This window comes from Oryza sativa, chromosome 3, assembly GCF_034140825.1.
Source record: "Oryza sativa Japonica Group chromosome 3, ASM3414082v1".
NCBI classification, from domain to species: Eukaryota; Viridiplantae; Streptophyta; class Magnoliopsida; order Poales; family Poaceae; genus Oryza; species Oryza sativa.
Genome location: NC_089037.1, coordinates 8,171,762 through 8,190,029, shown reverse-complemented (window position 1 = coordinate 8,190,029; position 18,268 = coordinate 8,171,762). Strand labels below are relative to the sequence as shown.

Below are 18,268 nucleotides of genomic sequence, written 5' to 3'. Positions count from 1 at the left end.
GAAGAATCGAGGTTTAGTGGGAACGGGCTAGCGGTCTTGGACTAATTACTAGGACATGTATCCGGAATCATGATTTGCGAAACCATTCAGTCACAGAAATCACTGCCTACCGGAATTGTTCCTTTTTCATTCCTGTATTAATCGACGAGAGACTCATATAGGAAAAGAAAATATCGTTTATGGACTAAATTATTCTCAATAGCATGGTGCGCAATTTTAAATTATTTTATTGTTACAAAATAAAGAGCGTTAGATTTCAACTATATACTAGCATAACTAATACTACCTCCATCCCATAATTGCATAATCAAAATCTCTTATAGTAAACTATAAGACGGAGCGAGTAATATGGTAAAAGAACTTTATCTATAAAGCCGGTAGAGAGTGGTAAGTGGTTTCTTTGATCTTTTTCTTAGTATTTTTTTCTGTATTGTAATTTATACGGGAAATGATCATGTTACTGTTAGAAACAAACCCAAACAGTTGCATATCCTACGCTTATGCGTAGAAGAACGGACATGAATCCTGGCCGTATTGGCCGTCGGCGAGACAACAAGTCAACCAGCTCGCAGTTGAAGTCATGATTTTCTCCAGGCTTACAGCTCCCCTGGCTGGTAAGGTACGTAAGTACAGTCGTACAGATGTTCCCCGGATCTAGGCTTTAGGGTGTACTACATGTCAACCCCGTTGGATTTCTAACGGATTTGGTTCAGGTGCAGTTGCTACTGTGACTATAAATTAAGCAGTCACACAAGCACCACTGGATTTGAAATGAATGATCCAGATGCACCGCAATACTGTAGCAAGTACTGTAGCGCTTTTCTGAAAAAAATATATATATTTCAGAATTCACTGTGGCAAGCAATTTGAACCATTGGATCAAGAAATAAAAGGCTCAAATTGTGTGCAGTGGCAATAGCAACTGCATTGGATCTCAATCTATTTCTAACACAGTGCCACTAGCCATTTTACAGGATAAGAGCCACATTATATACATGATAAGCCACCCGTTACCATAGGTACTCCTCCATATGGCCGTTTGCACCGACGATACATGGATCGATCAGAGGGAGAGACTAGAAAACAACGACGTAAAGCTAACCAACCATCTGATCGATCAGATCGATGATGGGCCGGTCACGTCTAGCCATGTCGCTTCTCCTTTCTCTTAACGACAAGTTTGTGAGTATAATCAACCAACCGACGACGACGATATGTTTGCACTGTCGCGCTCGATAAAAACGTTAAAAAAGCATCCAGCTCGACTTAAAGCACTGTGATAAACTGATGGCCAATTGTAGCTAGTTTGACATTAGTGTTTTTATCCTATACACACGGAGTAACAGGATCGTGAAGGGGCAAGGACACATGTGACCGCCCCGTCGCATCTTGTTCGGTTAATTTCTCTCATAAAAGAATTAAGAGGATTTATTTCATGTCTATTGTATGTAAAATTATTCTTCCTCAATACTATCTTTTTTGGGGGGATTAACCTAATAAAGCCTCATGGATTTTGTAGGCATCTATGGGTGATGATGCAGCAGGGGCCAAAACCTGTGAGAGCTGGTGCTGGTTAGTAGGGGACAGGGGTGACTGTTCACTCGTTCATTCGCCCAGTGCGTGCACGCGCGTAGTATATATTTTATAGTAGGAGTAGGAGTATTTGTCTTCCTGGGTGGTGTTGGCTGTAATTTTGACAAATTGACCCTTTAAGAAAACTTATTTTAAAATTAGATCTTGCCAATAACTTATTGCAGAAATAAGCCGTTCGCTCAGCGTCATCGAGGTTTGCGCTGAGGTATAACGTGTCAGCGCCGAGATCCTAGCTGAGGTGGCAGTGGATTTGACGTGGCGGGTATTTGGCGCTGAGCGCCTATACGTGTTAAAAACAAACTAACAATGAACAATCACAATCGGTGGTTGGCAGGGGCAGATCCAACGTGGGTGCAGGGGGGACTCAAGTCCCCCCTACATTGAGTCCCCCCTGCACCCACAAAACCTATGGATACCCCCCTAAGCCCCCCTTCAATTTTTTCATCATAGTTGATAAGATAGGAGGTGCTAAAGGTCTTATAATAGCATTTTAGCATAGTTTAATAATGAGATTATATGTTTATATCGGTGTACTCGGTATGTTGAGTCCCCCCAACTTTTTGTTTCTGGATCCGCCCCTGATGGTTGGTGGTGAGCTTTTGCATGCATGGCATCCTGGGTTCGATTCCCTTGCCATGCAAATTTTGTCTTTAATTTCCCTTGGTGTATGCTCCCTCTTTCTATTTGACTCAGTGCCATACTTATCTTTCTATTTGAATCAGTGTCATATTTATTTTTGAAAGAATACAAACAAATGAGAGAATAAAAAAGAATACAAACAAGTAAGAGAATAAAAAAGAACAGGGAAAAAAAATGACTTTTCTAGCGATCGGTGAGATTCGAACGTAGGACCATGTGTACACAAGGCAAGCAACCAAACCATGGCACCACTACCTTGGTACACAGAACAAATCAAATTGTTAATTAGCAAGTATATGGGGTCAGCGCCGAGGTATTTGACGCTAACCCCGTGCCACGTGAAAATTCAATGCCAGCTCAACAAAAATCTCGGCGCCAATGTTTTTGGCGCTGAGACGTTAGACCTCAGCGCCAACCTCAATGGCGCTGAACCGACGGCCTAGTTTTGGTTGAAGTTTTTGGCAGGGACTATTTTCAAAATAAGTTTTTATAAAGGGCCAATTTGTCGAAAAAACGGTGTTGTTGGCGTGTATCGATCAGGTCAGGTGGATGGGAAGAGAACGGACACCGGAAGAGCGTTCCCGTTAATTGCTGCTCCTGATTACTTATTTGCTCGCTGTTAACCGCGACAGAATTGTGTACGTGCGAGAGGCCGTTTTTAAAGTTGTGCAAGAGATTCTCTGTTAACTCGATGGCGAGATGCCGATCGATGGCAATGCAAGACGCGTCCATCGTCTCCAAAACCGTGCGAGCGCGACGCGTCGGAAATACTGTGCACTCTGTGCCTACTCCGCGTCCTCTAAACTTACGGCCCGAATTCTTAGTCCCTCCGTTTCACAATATAAGTCATTTTAATATTTTTTATATTTAAATTAATGTTAATGAATTCAGACATATATATATCTATTTATATTCATTAATATTAATATGAATGTGTAAAATATTAGAATGATGAAACGGAGGAAGTATACAGTACAATACCGCCTCGGACGGGCACCTCAGGGCGCAACATTACTGCATCGTATTAGCCCACCCGAATCTAGTAAATCTAGATGGAATAAGATCACTTTGACTCCCTCAACTGACCACTAAATCTAAATCGTATTCCTCAACCACAATACCAGAAATCTTAACCCCCGAACTTACAAAACCGGTGTAATTTGACTCCCTTGGTGGTTTTGGAGGGTGATTTCGCTGACGTGGTGCACACGTGGCAGCGTTGATCCGGTCTTTGTCCCACGTGGCATTGACGTGGCGCTTATGTGGCATTAAAATAAAAAAATATATGCAGGGCCCAGTCATTCACCCAAAAATAATTGTGGGACCCACAAACATGTAGGTCCCACATGTCATCCTCCCTCCTCTATATTTCCCTCTTTCGCTTTTACAGCGGCGTTCGGATCGGCGGCGGCGACGGCGGGCGATGGACGAATCAACAGCGGCGGGCGGGCGGCCATTGGAGTTGCGGATCCGGAGGCCGGATCTGCCCCTCGCTTCATTCCTCCTCCCGATAGACTGCGCCATGGCCGTCGCCGCTGCGCTGCCGACCGTCGCCGGGGAGCTAGCCATGGACGAGACTAAACATTCACAAATCTCACCAGGGCTGGCCGCCTGGGCCCAAGGTAGAGCTGGCCGGCTACTAGGAGGACGCGGGAGCTCAGGTCCCTCGGCGGCGGTGCGGGCGCTCCAGCTATGGCGGAGAGGGTGGCTTGCTTTGGAGGGGGATAGGGAAGAGGACAAATATTGCCCGCTGGGCAGTAGCCAAAAGCAAAGGAGTACTGGGGCACATCTATACACGAGCTAGACAAACGACAGATCCTACAATGCTCAAAACCAAAACCACTACATCAGTTCAACATCTCGAAACAAGAAATTGTAAATTGAAAAAACAAAACAAAATAAGCCACGGCAAATTGTCCAAATTTCACGCGTCGACGAGGATGCACAAGGAAGGAACTAAGAGTACTAGAGGTTTACTTGTTCAAATCGTTAAACGATTGGTTGGAATTAGTGGGAGGTCATCGGGAAGCGTCGACGGTGAAGGCCTAAACCGTCGGCTTGTACCCCTGGCCGCGCCGAGGCTGACCAGCACGGACTTGAGGAAACTCCTTTCCCAGCGACATGGCTCCGGCGCCCTCAAAGGACACCGCTTCTGACGTCGACAAGGACGGTCGCTGCTCCATGCATGGCTCCGGCGACGACGGGAGGGTGTCATTAATGGCGCTGCTAGAGTAGGCGGAGCGGTGGCGACGGCGGCCGGGGACGCCAGCCTGAGGCGCATGATGAACGCCGTCTTGGTGACGCCCACGCCGATCGTCGCCGCGAGCACCGAGTTGCGGCTAGCTATGCCGGCTGCCTTGAAGATGCTCGGGCCATACAACACCACGGCCTCGATGCCGGTGAGGTGCTGGAAGAAGTGGATCCCCAGGGCAGCGATGACGATGCGCTGCACCGGCGGCGTCGGGTGCAGGAACGCCGAGGGAGCCGACGCTGACGCCGGCGACGCAGCGGCCGGCGAGGAGTGCAGCGAAGTTGGGGGTGAGGCCCATGAGGACGGAGCCCGCGAGGAGATACAGGCGGCGAGATGGAGGAGGGAAGAGAGGGAGGAGGAAGAAGGGATAAGAGATAATGACATGTGGGACTTACAAGTCAGTGGGTCCCATAATTTTTTTTTTGGTGAATGACAAATGGGCCCTGCATATATTTTTTTATTTTGATGCCACATAAGCGCTACGTAAATGCCACGTGGGACAAAGATCTGGTCAACACTGCTACGTGTGCGCCACGTCAGCGAAACCGCTCTTCAAAACCACCAAAGGAGTCAAATTACACCAGTTTTATAAGTTCGGGGGTCAAGATTTCTAGTATTACGGTTGAGGAGTACCATTTAGATTCGGTGGTCAGTTAAGGGAATCAAAGTGATCTTATTCCAATCTAGATCGCGACCATCCGATTTGGGCCATCTAGTCTTATGCCCGAGAAGAGATGCACCGCACCAGAAGGCCCATTAAAACTTCAGTCGCGCATGCATCCAGTTGAGGCCCACAATATATCTAGTGCCCCGGTCCGGCCAGCCGTGAGCCCACGTGAACCGCCAACCGTCTCCCTCGCCGATCTCGGCGTCGCGAGTCGTGCGTGACCCAACGCCGCCCGCGTTGGCGGCACGGCGCGCCGGGCACCTCCACGGCTCCACCCTTCGCCGCGCGTGCCTCAACGATGCCACGCCGTGGCGTGCATTCCCACGTCATCCGACGAGGGCGTGCGGCGTGCCTAATCTACGGGCCCAGCGAGCGAGCGGCGGCCGTCGCCGCCGCGCCGCGCCGCGCTCGCTCGCGTGGCCAAGATCAACGGGAGCAAAGACGTTGTGGTTGGTCCTCGTGGGCCGCGTCAAAGGGGACACGCACGCGACGGTCGAAACTGTACTGGTCAGTCTCAGTCTCAGTCCGGAGTCATTGCTATTTACAACTCAATAGCGAACAAAAGCGATTTATTTACATACGTACAATCGTATGTACAATCTATACTAATTTTTCAGGAGATATGCAAGCTACACTGACAAATTACATGTTTAAACCTAACGATTATTCTCTGAATCATTAGTTCGTGTACACTTGCTAGCAGCTACTTCTTTCTATACTGCAATCTAGCCTGTCCATGCAAGGAGATAGGACTGAAAACTAACGAAATCTTGGGACATTTGCTCAAAGACCATGAGCACAGAGAACACCCCCATCCCTACTAAAACTGGCTTTGCACTAGTCAAGTCCACATTGCCACTGCCACCGGCGACAGATGATTCCGCTTCGACAGATCCAGCTCTCGAATCTGACATCCTGGAGGCGATAGCCCACGCCATCAATGGAGGAAGAACGCCATACAAGATGGTCATGCAGTAACCGCCCTGAACGTTAGGAAATCAACCCACCAAGTAATTAATCTTCTGTAAGTGTCGGAACCATGCTAGCTAGGATGGCAAGAACTGAAGGATTTCACATGTATTGGTGTACACTCACTGCAATGTCAGTAGCAATGGAGAATGAATTCGGAACGGTAGCTGCAATTAGCACGGTTGGGGCAACCACAGCCCCTGCAGCGATGTAGCTGAGCCTGTTGTTGTCCACAGCCGTTTTCGCTCCACGATGCCTTAATGCTTCTTCTTCCTGCACTCATCGATTGTTTGTTCATAAAACTGAACAGATTGTTCTTAGATATAAATTAATGCAAGTCCTCTGGCTGATGAAGCATACATGTCCTTGGGCTGAAGAAGAGACAAGATTGGTCATCTGCTCAATGAAGAACTGTGAAGCTCCCAGCAGTGTTCCGATCAGCGACGTCCCGACAGCAAGGAGTGAGAACGTCTCCACAACAGTATAACTCCATCTACAAAAGAAAGAAAATTTTGTCCTGTTAGGATTCAACGCCTCCAGCTTCATACAGAGAAGCAGATTGCAGGTGAAGCTGTACACAACGTGTTCTTGCTAGTGCAGTAGTGCTACAGCGGAGACGCTCACTCTGTATTAAGCATATCCAGGATGTCAAACCCATCAAGATCCGTGGAGATGCTGAGCGCGATGTCGTCCCACACGAGCAAGGACAGCAATGGCACGATGCTCCCGACGAGTATCGAGAGCCGAATCCTCACGAGGTCCCCTCCAAGGTACGCGCATATCACTGCGACAATTGCACACTGAATCTTCAGTACTTGTACCTCTTGCAAGTTGCAAATTTCATCCGTGGGATGATTACATAAGTTGCATTGCATGTACCTGGTGCGATATCATGGAAGACCAGCGTGAAGATGATCACCGGAAGCGTTGCAGGGACCTGCTCCCAGTTGGTGTTAGCTGGCAGGGTCAGGCCGGCACCGAATGCTACTGCAGACACCTCGATCGTCAGCAGTAATCCTGCATCAGTAGACAGATCACGATGGTAGTTAGTACTTAGTACTAGTGCGCAAGACAGATCACGTTGATGACAGCAAGAACATGAGGTGTATGGATGTAATATGGTTATCAGCTACAGTAGGTTTGCTCTTACTTCAGCACAGTGCATTGTGTTGCAAGTAGTATGGAGCTCCCAGTGGGGAGAGTGGGTGTTTGTTCGTCATTGTCTCTACACTTTCAGAAATGAGTTACTACTCCACTACATGCCATCTTTGAATTCCAGTTGGGCGAACCAGTGTTTGTTCATCTCTGTTTTCACAATTTCAGAAACGAGTTACTGTTCCATATGCTGCTACCATCTTTAAAGTCACATTTTCTTTTTCTTGCTTAATTAGCTTGGAGATGTTCAGACAGCAGAATTTCTTCTGAAAGAAGACGGCTGCAGATGCCAAAATTTGTCATTTAAGCGTATTAATGCAGATCTAAACAATGTGGTATTTAGTACCGTTGGCTGTTCCAAGTGTTGATCACAACGATAGCTTACCAACCTATCATGACGAAAGTGAGCAGCTGGTTCACTTTGTCGGTGACGCCCGTGCCACCGGCGGCGATGAGGAGCGCAAGGGCGGCGGTGAAGGCGCAGCCGGAGACGGGCTCGGGAACGCCGGCGACCACGCTGGAGAGCACCTCGCCAGACTTGGACGTGTAGGCGACCATGGAGGTGTAGGACAGGAACAGGTAGGCCGCGGCGGCCAGGTTCCCTCCCCACTCGCCCAGGGTCTCCTGCGCCATGCTCTTCAGCGATATGACCTCCAGCTGCCCGCCGCCGCCGCCATCGCCGTCGCCGCCGGCGTCCTTCCCCTTCTTCCGCCGCAGGTGGACGTTGATCTCGACCAGGAGGAGCGCCTCGATCACCAGGAACGCCCAGCAGGTGACCATGCACGCCGCGCTCGGAACGAACCCCTGCCAATTGCACGACCATCAGCAATGCCAGCGACCCTAGTAAGAGTCACATCGGCGGACCTTAATAAGTTAAAGCCAAAGTTTATTTTCTTAAAACTTAATTTTTAAGATGATTTTAAGATATTTTCAATGCATTTTTTTCAAGTATTAACTTTTAAATCTCTAAAAACATGTATATAAAAATTTTACCTATAAACTAATTTTTATTTTATAATAAACTGTTTTGATTTATTGGAGAATATGAGTAATCGACAAGAACTTAAACATCCACCATACAAAGGAAAAGTTCAAGTTCAGATTTTTCTTCTTGTTCCATTTCTGTTCGGGAGATTTTTTTTTTTTTTTACGAATTTGCCAGATCAAGAATGCTTGAGGTTGGTGGGTCGACAATTAACCAAGTGAACCTTGAATGCTCGTAACTACTCCTCACAACAAAGACAGAGAAATTCAGCTGTTTGTGGGGGGTACATGTGGACGGCTACTTCAGATCTGTCTCATGATAGTACTACTAGAACTGCTGCTACTACTTTCATTTTTGGCGATCAGATATCCTGTCAGTTCCGTGCCAAATTCATGGTCCTGAATCCTGATAGATGGGCCATCACTAATTACTTCACCGTACGTTGTAGACTAGTATTAGTAGTATAATCTTTCGGTGTCATGTGGAAAGGTCAAGGCAAGAGAGGGACCTGTCACCGGTCCGAGATATGAATATACTTCCTCCGTTTCACAATGTAAGTCATTCTAGCATTATCTATATTTATATGGATGTTAATGAATCTAGATAAATATATATGTTTAGATTCATTAATCTAGATTCATTAACATCAATATAAATGCGAGAAATGTTAGAATGACTTACATTGTGAAATGGAGGGAGTACTACGATGAGAGGGTGATTGATTCCATCGATTTTTTCGCGTTGTCTTCCTCTAAAATCATGCACCGTGTTGATCACATGTCGAAATCGGCGCAGGCGATCGTTCGTTTTAGGGATTCTGATTGTGATGATGCTAGCAATAGGCTCGTCAGGTGTAGGGTAGTACGGCGACTCACCGCGGGCGCCGTGCGCTGTGGCACGGCGAGGATGCCGGAGCCGATGCTGGTCCCGACCACGAGCGCGGCGGCGCCAACCACGCTCCCCCGCTTCGCGCCACCGCCCGAAGACGGCGCCTCTGCCACGCCCGCCGCCACATCTCCCTCCCCCTGAGGCGGCGGCCGCGCGTCGCCGCCGCGCGCTCCCGCCGCTCTCACCTCGGAGACGGCCCGGGCCCTCTCGCCGGTGGCTGCACTACTGCCGCACCACTGGACGCCGCCGCCGCGATGGACTCTCCTTTCCGGCAAGCATGTCGTGGTCGTCACTGGGATGCACCGGTACGGGGCGCGGTGGAATCTAGCTGGGCGGTGCTGCAAGCGGGCGCGCGTGATGGCGCCTTGCATCGGGGAGGTTTCTTGGGTGTTTGTGAGCTAGAGCTGCGGACTGGAGGGAATCCCCATGGCGGTATATTCATCGTAGGAGTGACGGAGTGCGTTGTCGAGTGTCGACCACACGATCATGTGGAATCTTGAGCTCCGGTGGTGGGCGGTGGAAGCGGAATCTTTTGCAGTTGTGGAGCAGGAGCGCGCGCGGACGGACACGGTTGCCGTGAGACTCTGGACCATGAAGGCTGATTTTGTTTGGAGCTATACATCTCCATCAGTGGTTTGTGGCTGACAATATGTGAAAAATAAACTTCGAAAATAGAGTAAACTAGCATGGTGGTCCAGTCCGCGCAGATTGCGCGGCTAGCATCATTATATTTTCTCTCATATAATAACATATATGTTTTTTTATTATATTATTCAAATATATTAAAATGACAACATAATTTTAAATTTTGTAACAACTTTACAAAACTACTAATGTGTAATATTCATATTATATTTTATATACTTGTTAGTTATTAATTATTTTTAAAATCAAAATTTAGTTATTTGCAAATTATATATATTCTTATATGGACTCTAGACTCGTCTTTTAATATTTCTTTTTTAAAATTCCGAATTTTCTGTAAATTGTATTTATGTATAGACTCTATGCTCTTCTTCCAATATTATTTTTTTTATTTCTGAATTTTTATATTATATTTTATATACGTGTTAGTTATTAATTATTTTTAATATCAAATTTTAGTTATTTGTAAATTATATATATTCCTATATGGACTCTAGACTCGTCTTTTAATTCCGAATTTTCTGTAAATTGTATTTCTATATAGACTCTATGCACTTCTTCCAATATTATTTATTTTTATTTCTGAAATTTTATTATTTCTAATTGTATTTCCATGTGGACTCTAAACTCATTTTTCAATATTCTTTAATTTTTAATTTTTAATTTCAGTTACTTCTAAATTGTATTCCTATATTTGTATTCCTATATTGACCTTAAACTCTTCTTCCCGTGTTTTTCTTAATATTGAATTTTAGTTATTTGTAAATTGTATTTTTATACGGACTCTAAACTCTACTTTTAATTTTATTATGTTTATTCCAAAATATAGTTAGTTTTAAATTCCTATATGCACTCTATAATCTACTTCTAATATTTCTTATTTTTAATTCCGAATTTCTATTTTTTTCTTAATTGTATTTCTATATGGACTCTATACTTTACTTCTGATATTTCTTATTTTTAATTCCAAATGTCTATTATTTCCTAATTGTATTTCTATATTGCCTCTATACTCTACTTCTAATATTCTTTATTTTTAATTCCGAATTTCAGTTATTTCCTAACTGTATTTCTATATGGACTGTATACTCTACTTCTAATATTCCTTATTTTTAATTCCGAATTTCAGTTATTTCCTAATTATATTTCTATATGGACTCTAGTCTCCTCTTCTAATATTCCTTATTTTTAAATATTTCTTATTTTTTTTTAATTCCAAATTTCAGCTATTTCTAAATTGTATTTCTATATGGACTCTGCTTTTTCTTTTTCTCCGATTAATGTGAGAATTTCTAGGCCATGAGAGCGAATGCGGAGGGTCCTTTTTCTATTCCTTTAATAATATAATAGATTACTGTTCGTGCTGTATATTCTTGCCAAATATTTTTAGGAGTGTTAATTTAATAGGGGGTAAAAGAGAAGGTTGAGAAATAGGTAAACGGGATGATTCATTAGCGCATGATTAATTAAGTATTAATTATTATAAATTTGAAAAATATATCACTATGATTTTCTTAAAGTAACTTTACATATAATTTTTTTCCATAAAACACATCATTTAGTACTTGGGAAGTGTACGCATGAAAAAGTCAAATCTACTCACAATCTTGTGCAAATGAAAACACCCTTAGGCCATCACCGATGCGTCTCTGGGTCGTTCCCTCGCCGACGGACATCCGCTTTTCCGTCCGCGTCAGCTCCCTACGATGGAGCGCATCCCCCGGCCCAGGGACGCGTCTCTCGCCACTTTTCAGCCGAGCGATGCAGCCGAGGGATGCATTGGGAGGGGGATGGGCTCCTGTGGACATCGGTTCCCCAACGAGTTTTCCTATTTCACCCCTTGGTAGAGCTGGAGTATCCGCCGACCGAGGCGGACCCACAAGAGAGATAGAGAGCGGCGGCAACGACAAATCCGCGGCGGAGTAGGCACCTCATCCACCTCGTGCTCGCCATCCGCCGCCTCGACTGCCGCGATCAGCACGGCGCTCGCCACCGTCCGCCGCCTTGTCCACCATGCGCTCGCCATCCGCCACTGTCCGCCGCCGCGACCCGCGCGGCGCCGGATCTGCCACCTCCGGGGTCGCCGCCACCACCTTCCACGGGAGAGAGAGAGAGGGGGGGAGAGAGCGGCGGCGGCCTGGGCTTCTCTCGGTGCTCTCGCGTGGATGATGGAGAAAGAGAGAGAGAGAGAGAAGAGAGGGGTAGAATAGGAAAGAGAGGAAGAGGAGAGAGAGAGAGAGAGTCTTTTTTGGGTTGGGATACTCATTGGGCTACCCAGATGTGACCTGCATTATAGAGGTGAGTACCCCTAAAATCCCTCAGATAGTGAGGACACCCTAGAAGTGGCTCATATTGTTGATGCCCTTAGACTACCCCTTGAAGCATTTTTTTTCACTTTGAAAAGTGATCGCTGCCAAATGTTAAGCATTGGATCAGTTGTCTCACGTGTAAGTGAGACATGGACAGCAAAAATGGTTCCTTATTGCCTGAAAAATAGTCCCTGTTACTTAAAAATCTATCCGGGACTTAAAAAATATTTTTAGTCCCGATTTAAAAGCACAATAGGACTAGGTGATCTTTAGTCCCGGTTGGCACCAAAGATCATCTTTAGTCCAGACTGATTCCATGTCAGGCTGTGTTAGGACGCCCAAGATTTTTACTAAATATACTAACTTTAATTCCGATTGGTATTACCAACCGGAAATAAAAATCAAAACACTATATATAATTTTTATGACTTATCCTCTTCTCCCATCCTCAAAAACTCCTCGTCTCCTCTATATTTTTTCCTCCATCTCCTTATCTCTCTTTCCTGTACCTGTTTTTCCTTTCTTTCCTTATCTCAGCGCGGGGAGCGGCTGGGAGCGAGCCGAGCGCACGACGAGGAGATTGGGCGGCGGCCGGGCGCACGAGGAGACGGGGCAGCAACCGGGCGTGGTCGGCGGCGGCCGGGCTGGGGAGGCTGGGAGGAAGAATTTGTTTGTTTACGATTTGTGGTGAATTTCTTCTTGAGAATTTGTGATGTATTTAACCGTGACGTGAATATGTGATGTTATTTTTAGAATTTGTGATGTAACCATCTTTGAGAATTTGTGATGTATGCTCTGTGGTTTGGAGATGATTTGGGGATTTCACGATTTGGTGATGATTTGGGAATGGAGTTAAATCAATATGCAAGGAGTTAAAAACAATAAAAAAACTAAAAAAAACTACCAATCGAGACCTGGTCTCTTCATCTTTAATCCCGGTTGGTAACGATCTTTAATCCCGATTATTTCACGCTATAGTCTCGGATACAACCAGGACTACATAGGGTTACGAACTATTGGGTTGTGATCCAAATTTATTTGCACACGTATAAAGGCTAACTTCGGACGGAGTGAAGCGGAGGCCCGTCGTCGGAGGCTTGGGCTGGAGCGAAGTGTCCAGATTCGTTATACTAGGAGATGCCACATCCCCTCATAGGTTGTCTTTTTTTTAGACGAAGAGAGTACGGGGCTGTTTGGTTCTTAACTAACATTGACATAACTCACTTTAGACAATGTTAGGCAGCCACACTTTTTGTGGCCTACAAATTATAAGCCACACTTATGGCAAAGTTAGGTAAAAGATTGAGTCTACGACGTGTGGGGTAAGATGATAAGAAAGTATGGATTGCCATAAGACAATGAAACAAACACAAGGCTAAAACGGTATAACAGTCTAAAATGTATTGTGGTAAGTTGAAGCATTGAACCAAACAGCCTACGCCTCAACTGCAGTCTATCTTCTCCGAGATGGATCCATTGGTGAGCGCCTTGAATGTGGCAGGTGCAGGTTGCCTCGGCAACGTGGGCTCTCCACCTATGCTGTCGTCCTCTCCAACCCCGTTCCGGCGATTCGCAGGCTTTCCTCTCAGCCCACAGGCCGAGCGAGTGATGAGGCGTCCAACTAATTCTGCTCTCGCCTTCATTGCGCCATTTAACACTCGGCGCTCTCGGCTCTCCTCCTCACTACCCCAACTACCCACTCCCCCCTCCACTTAAACGCGCGCGCCCCCCCGCCCGCCTCTCCGTCCTCGGAAGCGCCGCCCACTCTTCCGTCCACGCCTATCGCTCCTCTCCGTGGGTTCCCCCCGCGCAAGTTGTGCGCGCCATGGAGATGCAGCTCGCCGCCGTCCTCGCCTCGCTCGCCCTCGGCGGCGCGCTGCTCGTGCTCGTCTTCGGCAAGTGGTGGCAGCCGCTGGCCGACGCCGACAGGCGCGTCAAGGAGCTCGCCGACGCCGTGGAGGCGCTGCTGCAGCTGCGGTCCGAGCTGCTCAAGGTGGAGCCCGCGCCGCCGGAGTCGGACCAGCTGGCGCGCGCGTGGCTGCGGCGCGTGCAGGAGGCGCAGGACGAGGTCGCGTCGCTCAAGGCGCGGCACGATGGTGGCCAGCTCTACGTGCTCCGCCTCGTGCAGTACTTCGTCTCCACGGCACCCGTCGCCGGGTCGGCCGAGAAGCAGCTCAAGGCCGTCCGCGCGCTCCGTGAGCAGGGCGAGGCGCTGCTCGAGGCCGCGCTGTCCACGCCGCAGGCGCCGCCGCCGCTGCTCCGCCAGCCGGAGGAGCTGGAGCTCCCGCCGGGGACCAGTCTCACGAGGCCCTACCTCAACGAGGCGCTCCGCTTCCTCGGCGACTGCGACGCCGCGCTCGGCGTCTGGGGCGCGGGGGGCGTGGGCAAGACCACGGTGCTCACGCACGTCCGCGACGCGTGCGGCCTCGTCGCGCCGTTCGACCACGTCCTGCTCGTGGCGACCTCCAGGGACTGCACGGTGGCGAAGCTGCAGAGGGAGGTCGTGGGCGTGCTCGGCCTCCGCGACGCGCCGACGGAGCAGGCGCAGGCCGCCGGCATCCTGAGCTTCCTCAGGGACAAGAGCTTCCTGCTGCTCCTCGACGGCGTGTGGGAGCGACTTGACCTGGAGAGGGTCGGCATCCCGCAGCCGCTCGGCATGGTGGCCGGCCGGGTGAGGAAGGTGGTGGTGGCGTCGAGGAGCGAGGCGGTGTGCGCCGACATGGGATGCCGCAAGAAGATCAAGATGGAGTGCTTGAGCGAGGAGGATGCGTGGAACCTGTTCGAGGCCAACGCTCGCGAGGAGACGATCCATCGCCACCCTCGGATTCCTGCACTTTCAAGACAGGTAATCACTTGATCTGTCTTTGTTTGAAATCAGATTGGTTCAAAACAAGCGCTACGTTTAGCATTTTCAGTTTTCCTTCAAAAAATAGATATCTTCCATCCGTTAGATCATACAATGGTACATGCTTAAGTTTCAGTCTAGGTTTGATGCTAACTGTAAGGATTTATTTCGATTGAGAAATGAGATGGTCAAATTCTCATGTCTCCGCTAACTGAATTTCCTTGTATATTTTTTTATAAATGGATTTTCCGATAAACATTAGCTACCTTTTTAAATCAGGATCATCTCTGTGATTTCCTGTTCTTTCCAGCTACTACCAAATTGCAAATCACAAATTGAATGCTATCAGATTATTATCACCCAATGGTTATGGTACAATACTACCCTTTGCAGAATGGTCTTGCAGAAGATTTTAAAATGTGTTCCGTTTTACACAAAGGCAATCGAACAATTCTGTTTCTCTATTTTCCATGATAATCTTTCTGTTTCTTCAATCCTTTTGCACTGGCTTGTTGCACGACTTATCAACGTGTTATGTACTTATGTGCCATCAAGTTTAGTTGATGTATTTCATTTACATTTGATCTGTTCCATCATTGACAACTGCTAATAAATTCGTTCTACAACTAAACAGGTTGCTTCAGAGTGCAAGGGCTTGCCTTTGTCCCTCGTCACCGTCGGCCGCGCCATGTCGAGCAAGCGCACACCGAAGGAGTGGGGCGACGCGCTCGACGCCCTGAAGAAGACGAAGCTCTCGAGCGCGCCCGGCCCGGACAAGATCGCTCACCCTCTAGTGAAATTCTGCTACGACAATCTGGAGAACGACATGGCGAGGGAGTGCTTCCTGGCCTGCGCGCTCTGGCCGGAGGATCACAACATCTCCAAGGACGAGCTCGTCCAGTGCTGGACAGGGCTCGGCCTGCTCCCGGAGCTCGCCGACGTCGACGAGGCGCACCGGCTCGCGCACTCGGTGATCTCCGTGCTGGAGGCGTCGCGGCTGGTGGAGCGCGGGGACAACCACCGGTACAACATGTTCCCGTCCGACACGCACGTCAGGCTCCACGACGTCGTCCGCGACGCGGCGCTCCGGTTCGCGCCTGGCAAGTGGCTGGTCCGCGCCGGCGCCGGGCTGAGGGAGCCGCCGCGGGAGGAGGCGCTGTGGCGCGACGCGCGGCGGGTGTCCCTGATGCACAACGGCATCGAGGACGTGCCGGCGAAGACGGGGGGCGCCCTCGCGGACGCGCAGCCGGAGACGCTGATGCTCCAGTGCAACCGTGCCCTGCCGAAGAGGATGATCCAGGCGATCCAGCACTTCACAAGGCTGACCTACCTTGACATGGAGGAGACCGGCATCGTCGACGCGTTCCCGATGGAGATCTGCTGCTTGGTCAACCTGGAGTACCTCAACCTCTCCAAGAACAGGATCCTGTCGCTGCCGATGGAGCTGAGCAACCTGAGCCAGCTCAAGTACCTCTACCTGCGCGACAACTACTACATCCAGATCACCATACCGGCCGGGCTGATCTCACGGCTCGGGAAGCTGCAGGTGCTCGAACTGTTCACCGCGAGCATCGTCTCCATCGCGGACGACTACATCGCGCCGGTAATTGATGATCTTGAGAGCAGCGGCGCGCAGCTGACGGCGCTGGGCCTGTGGCTGGACAGCACCAGGGACGTGGCGAGGCTCGCGAGGCTGGCGCCTGGCGTGCGCGCCCGGTCGCTCCACCTCCGCAAGCTGCAGGACGGCACGCGGTCCCTGCCGCTGCTGTCCGCGCAGCACGCGGCGGAGTTCGGCGGCGTGCAGGAGAGCATCAGGGAGATGACCATCTACTCCTCCGACGTCGAGGAGATCGTCGCCGACGCACGCGCGCCGAGGCTGGAGGTGATCAAGTTCGGGTTCCTGACGAAGCTCCGCACCGTGGCGTGGTCCCACGGGGCGGCGTCCAACCTCCGGGAGGTGGCCATCGGCGCGTGCCACGCCGTGGCGCACCTGACGTGGGTGCAGCACCTCCCGCACCTGGAGTCGCTCAACCTCAGCGGGTGCAACGGCATGACGACGCTGCTGGGCGGCGCCGCGGACGGTGGCAGCGCGGCGGGTGAGCTGGTGACGTTCCCGCGGCTGCGTCTGCTGGCGCTGCTGGGTCTGCCCAAGCTGGAGGCCATCCGCGGCGACGGCGGGGAGTGCGCGTTCCCGGAGCTCCGGCGCGTGCAGACGAGGGGTTGCCCGCGGCTGAGGCGCATCCCGATGCGGCCGGCGGCGAGCGGGCAGTGCAAGGTGAGGGTGGAGTGCGACAAGCACTGGTGGGGCGCGCTGCAGTGGGCGAGCGACGACGTCAAGTCCTACTTCGCGCCCGTGCTGATCTGAACAAAACAACGTCGTCGTCGCTGCAATCTCGCCGCGCCGTGCCGCGCGTGCGTGCATCCGATTTTCCGATGCAGAGGTTGAAGTTTTGGAGACGTGCTGATCTGTTAGGGAAGGAACGTCGGGGGAAATTTGGTGACTGTTAATTTGGATTATTTTTCATTTTCCTTTAAATTTGGGACGGTTTCTTTTGAACATCTTGTGTTTCGTTGCCAAAAGGAAAACTCAACCGCTGAACATTGCACTTCTTTCTTTGTTTTGCTCAAACTATATCCTATGCTACAAACAAGCAAACTTGAATATCTGATATGTTCATACTAGTTTTGTGCTCGAATTCCCGACGTGATTATAAGGCTGAATTCCTGACGTGATTATAAGGCTGAGTTTAGTTCCAAACTTTTTCTTCAAACTTTTAACTTTTCCATCACATCAAAACTTTTCTATATATAGGCCTGGTTTAGTTTCCAACTTTTTCATCGAACTTTCAACTTTTTTATCACATCAAAACTTTTCTACACATAAGCCTGGTTTAGATTTCAACTTTTTCTTCAAACTTTCAACTTTTCTATCACATCAAAACTTTCCTGCACACATAAACTACTAACTTTTCTGTCGCATCATTTTAATTTTAATCAAATTTTCAATTTTGACGTGAACTAAACACGCCCATACAAATTTCCAACTTTTCCGTCACATCGTTCCAATTTCAATCAAACTTTTAATTTTGGTGTGAACTAAACACACCCTAATACGTAGGACATGCTGATGTTTACTGGGGGGCCCTTCCGGCCTGGGGAGTAGCAGGCTGGGTTGGCTATGGGCCATGGTTTGGGCTGCACCTGGACATTGCAGCTAAATGGATCGGTTAATTACCTAAGCAGTCACTAAAAAGGGCTGATTAGAGTTTTCTTTTTTTTTATCTCGTTATATCTTTTTTTTCTTGTGAGAATAAAGCTAAAC

At 48.8% G+C, this 18,268-nt stretch overlaps 2 protein-coding genes across 2 annotated transcripts; one reads left to right on the top strand and one right to left on the bottom strand.

Annotated features, from left to right (window-relative positions):
- Positions 1–5,702: 5,702 nt before the first annotated feature.
- Positions 5,703–9,732, bottom strand: LOC4332283 (uncharacterized). Its single transcript, XM_015773537.3, has 7 exons — positions 9,135–9,732; positions 7,664–8,078; positions 6,999–7,136; positions 6,744–6,903; positions 6,480–6,612; positions 6,246–6,392; positions 5,703–6,133 (listed from the first exon to the last, which is right to left on the bottom strand). Exons 1-7 carry the CDS (start codon positions 9,516–9,518, stop codon positions 5,876–5,878), a joined length of 1,635 nt encoding a protein of 544 aa, XP_015629023.1. The 5' UTR covers positions 9,519–9,732; the 3' UTR covers positions 5,703–5,875.
- Positions 9,733–13,845: 4,113 nt separating this feature from the next.
- LOC4332282 (probable disease resistance protein At1g61300) lies at positions 13,846–17,642 on the top strand. The gene is made up of 2 exons (XM_015772937.3): positions 13,846–14,946; positions 15,581–17,642. Exons 1-2 carry the CDS (start codon positions 13,927–13,929, stop codon positions 17,309–17,311), a joined length of 2,751 nt encoding a protein of 916 aa, XP_015628423.1. The 5' UTR covers positions 13,846–13,926; the 3' UTR covers positions 17,312–17,642.
- The last annotated feature ends 626 nt before the right edge of the window (positions 17,643–18,268 follow it).

What these genes read in the sequence shown, in the direction of transcription:
- LOC4332283 (XM_015773537.3), bottom strand. Translation starts at nt 9,518, where the DNA reads ATGCAAGGCGCCATCACGCGCGCCCGCTTGCAGCACCGCCCAGCTAGA. An exon ending in GCTCACTTTCGTCATGATAG is followed by an intron (nt 7,137 to 7,663) that starts GTTGGTAAGCTA and finishes CTACTGATGCAG; the next exon opens with GATTACTGCTGACGATCGAG. An exon ending in CCATTGCTACTGACATTGCA is followed by an intron (nt 6,134 to 6,245) that starts GTGAGTGTACAC and finishes CCTAACGTTCAG; the next exon opens with GGCGGTTACTGCATGACCAT.
- LOC4332282 (XM_015772937.3), top strand. Translation starts at nt 13,927, where the DNA reads ATGGAGATGCAGCTCGCCGCCGTCCTCGCCTCGCTCGCCCTCGGCGGC. An exon ending in TTCCTGCACTTTCAAGACAG is followed by an intron (nt 14,947 to 15,580) that starts GTAATCACTTGA and finishes ACAACTAAACAG; the next exon opens with GTTGCTTCAGAGTGCAAGGG.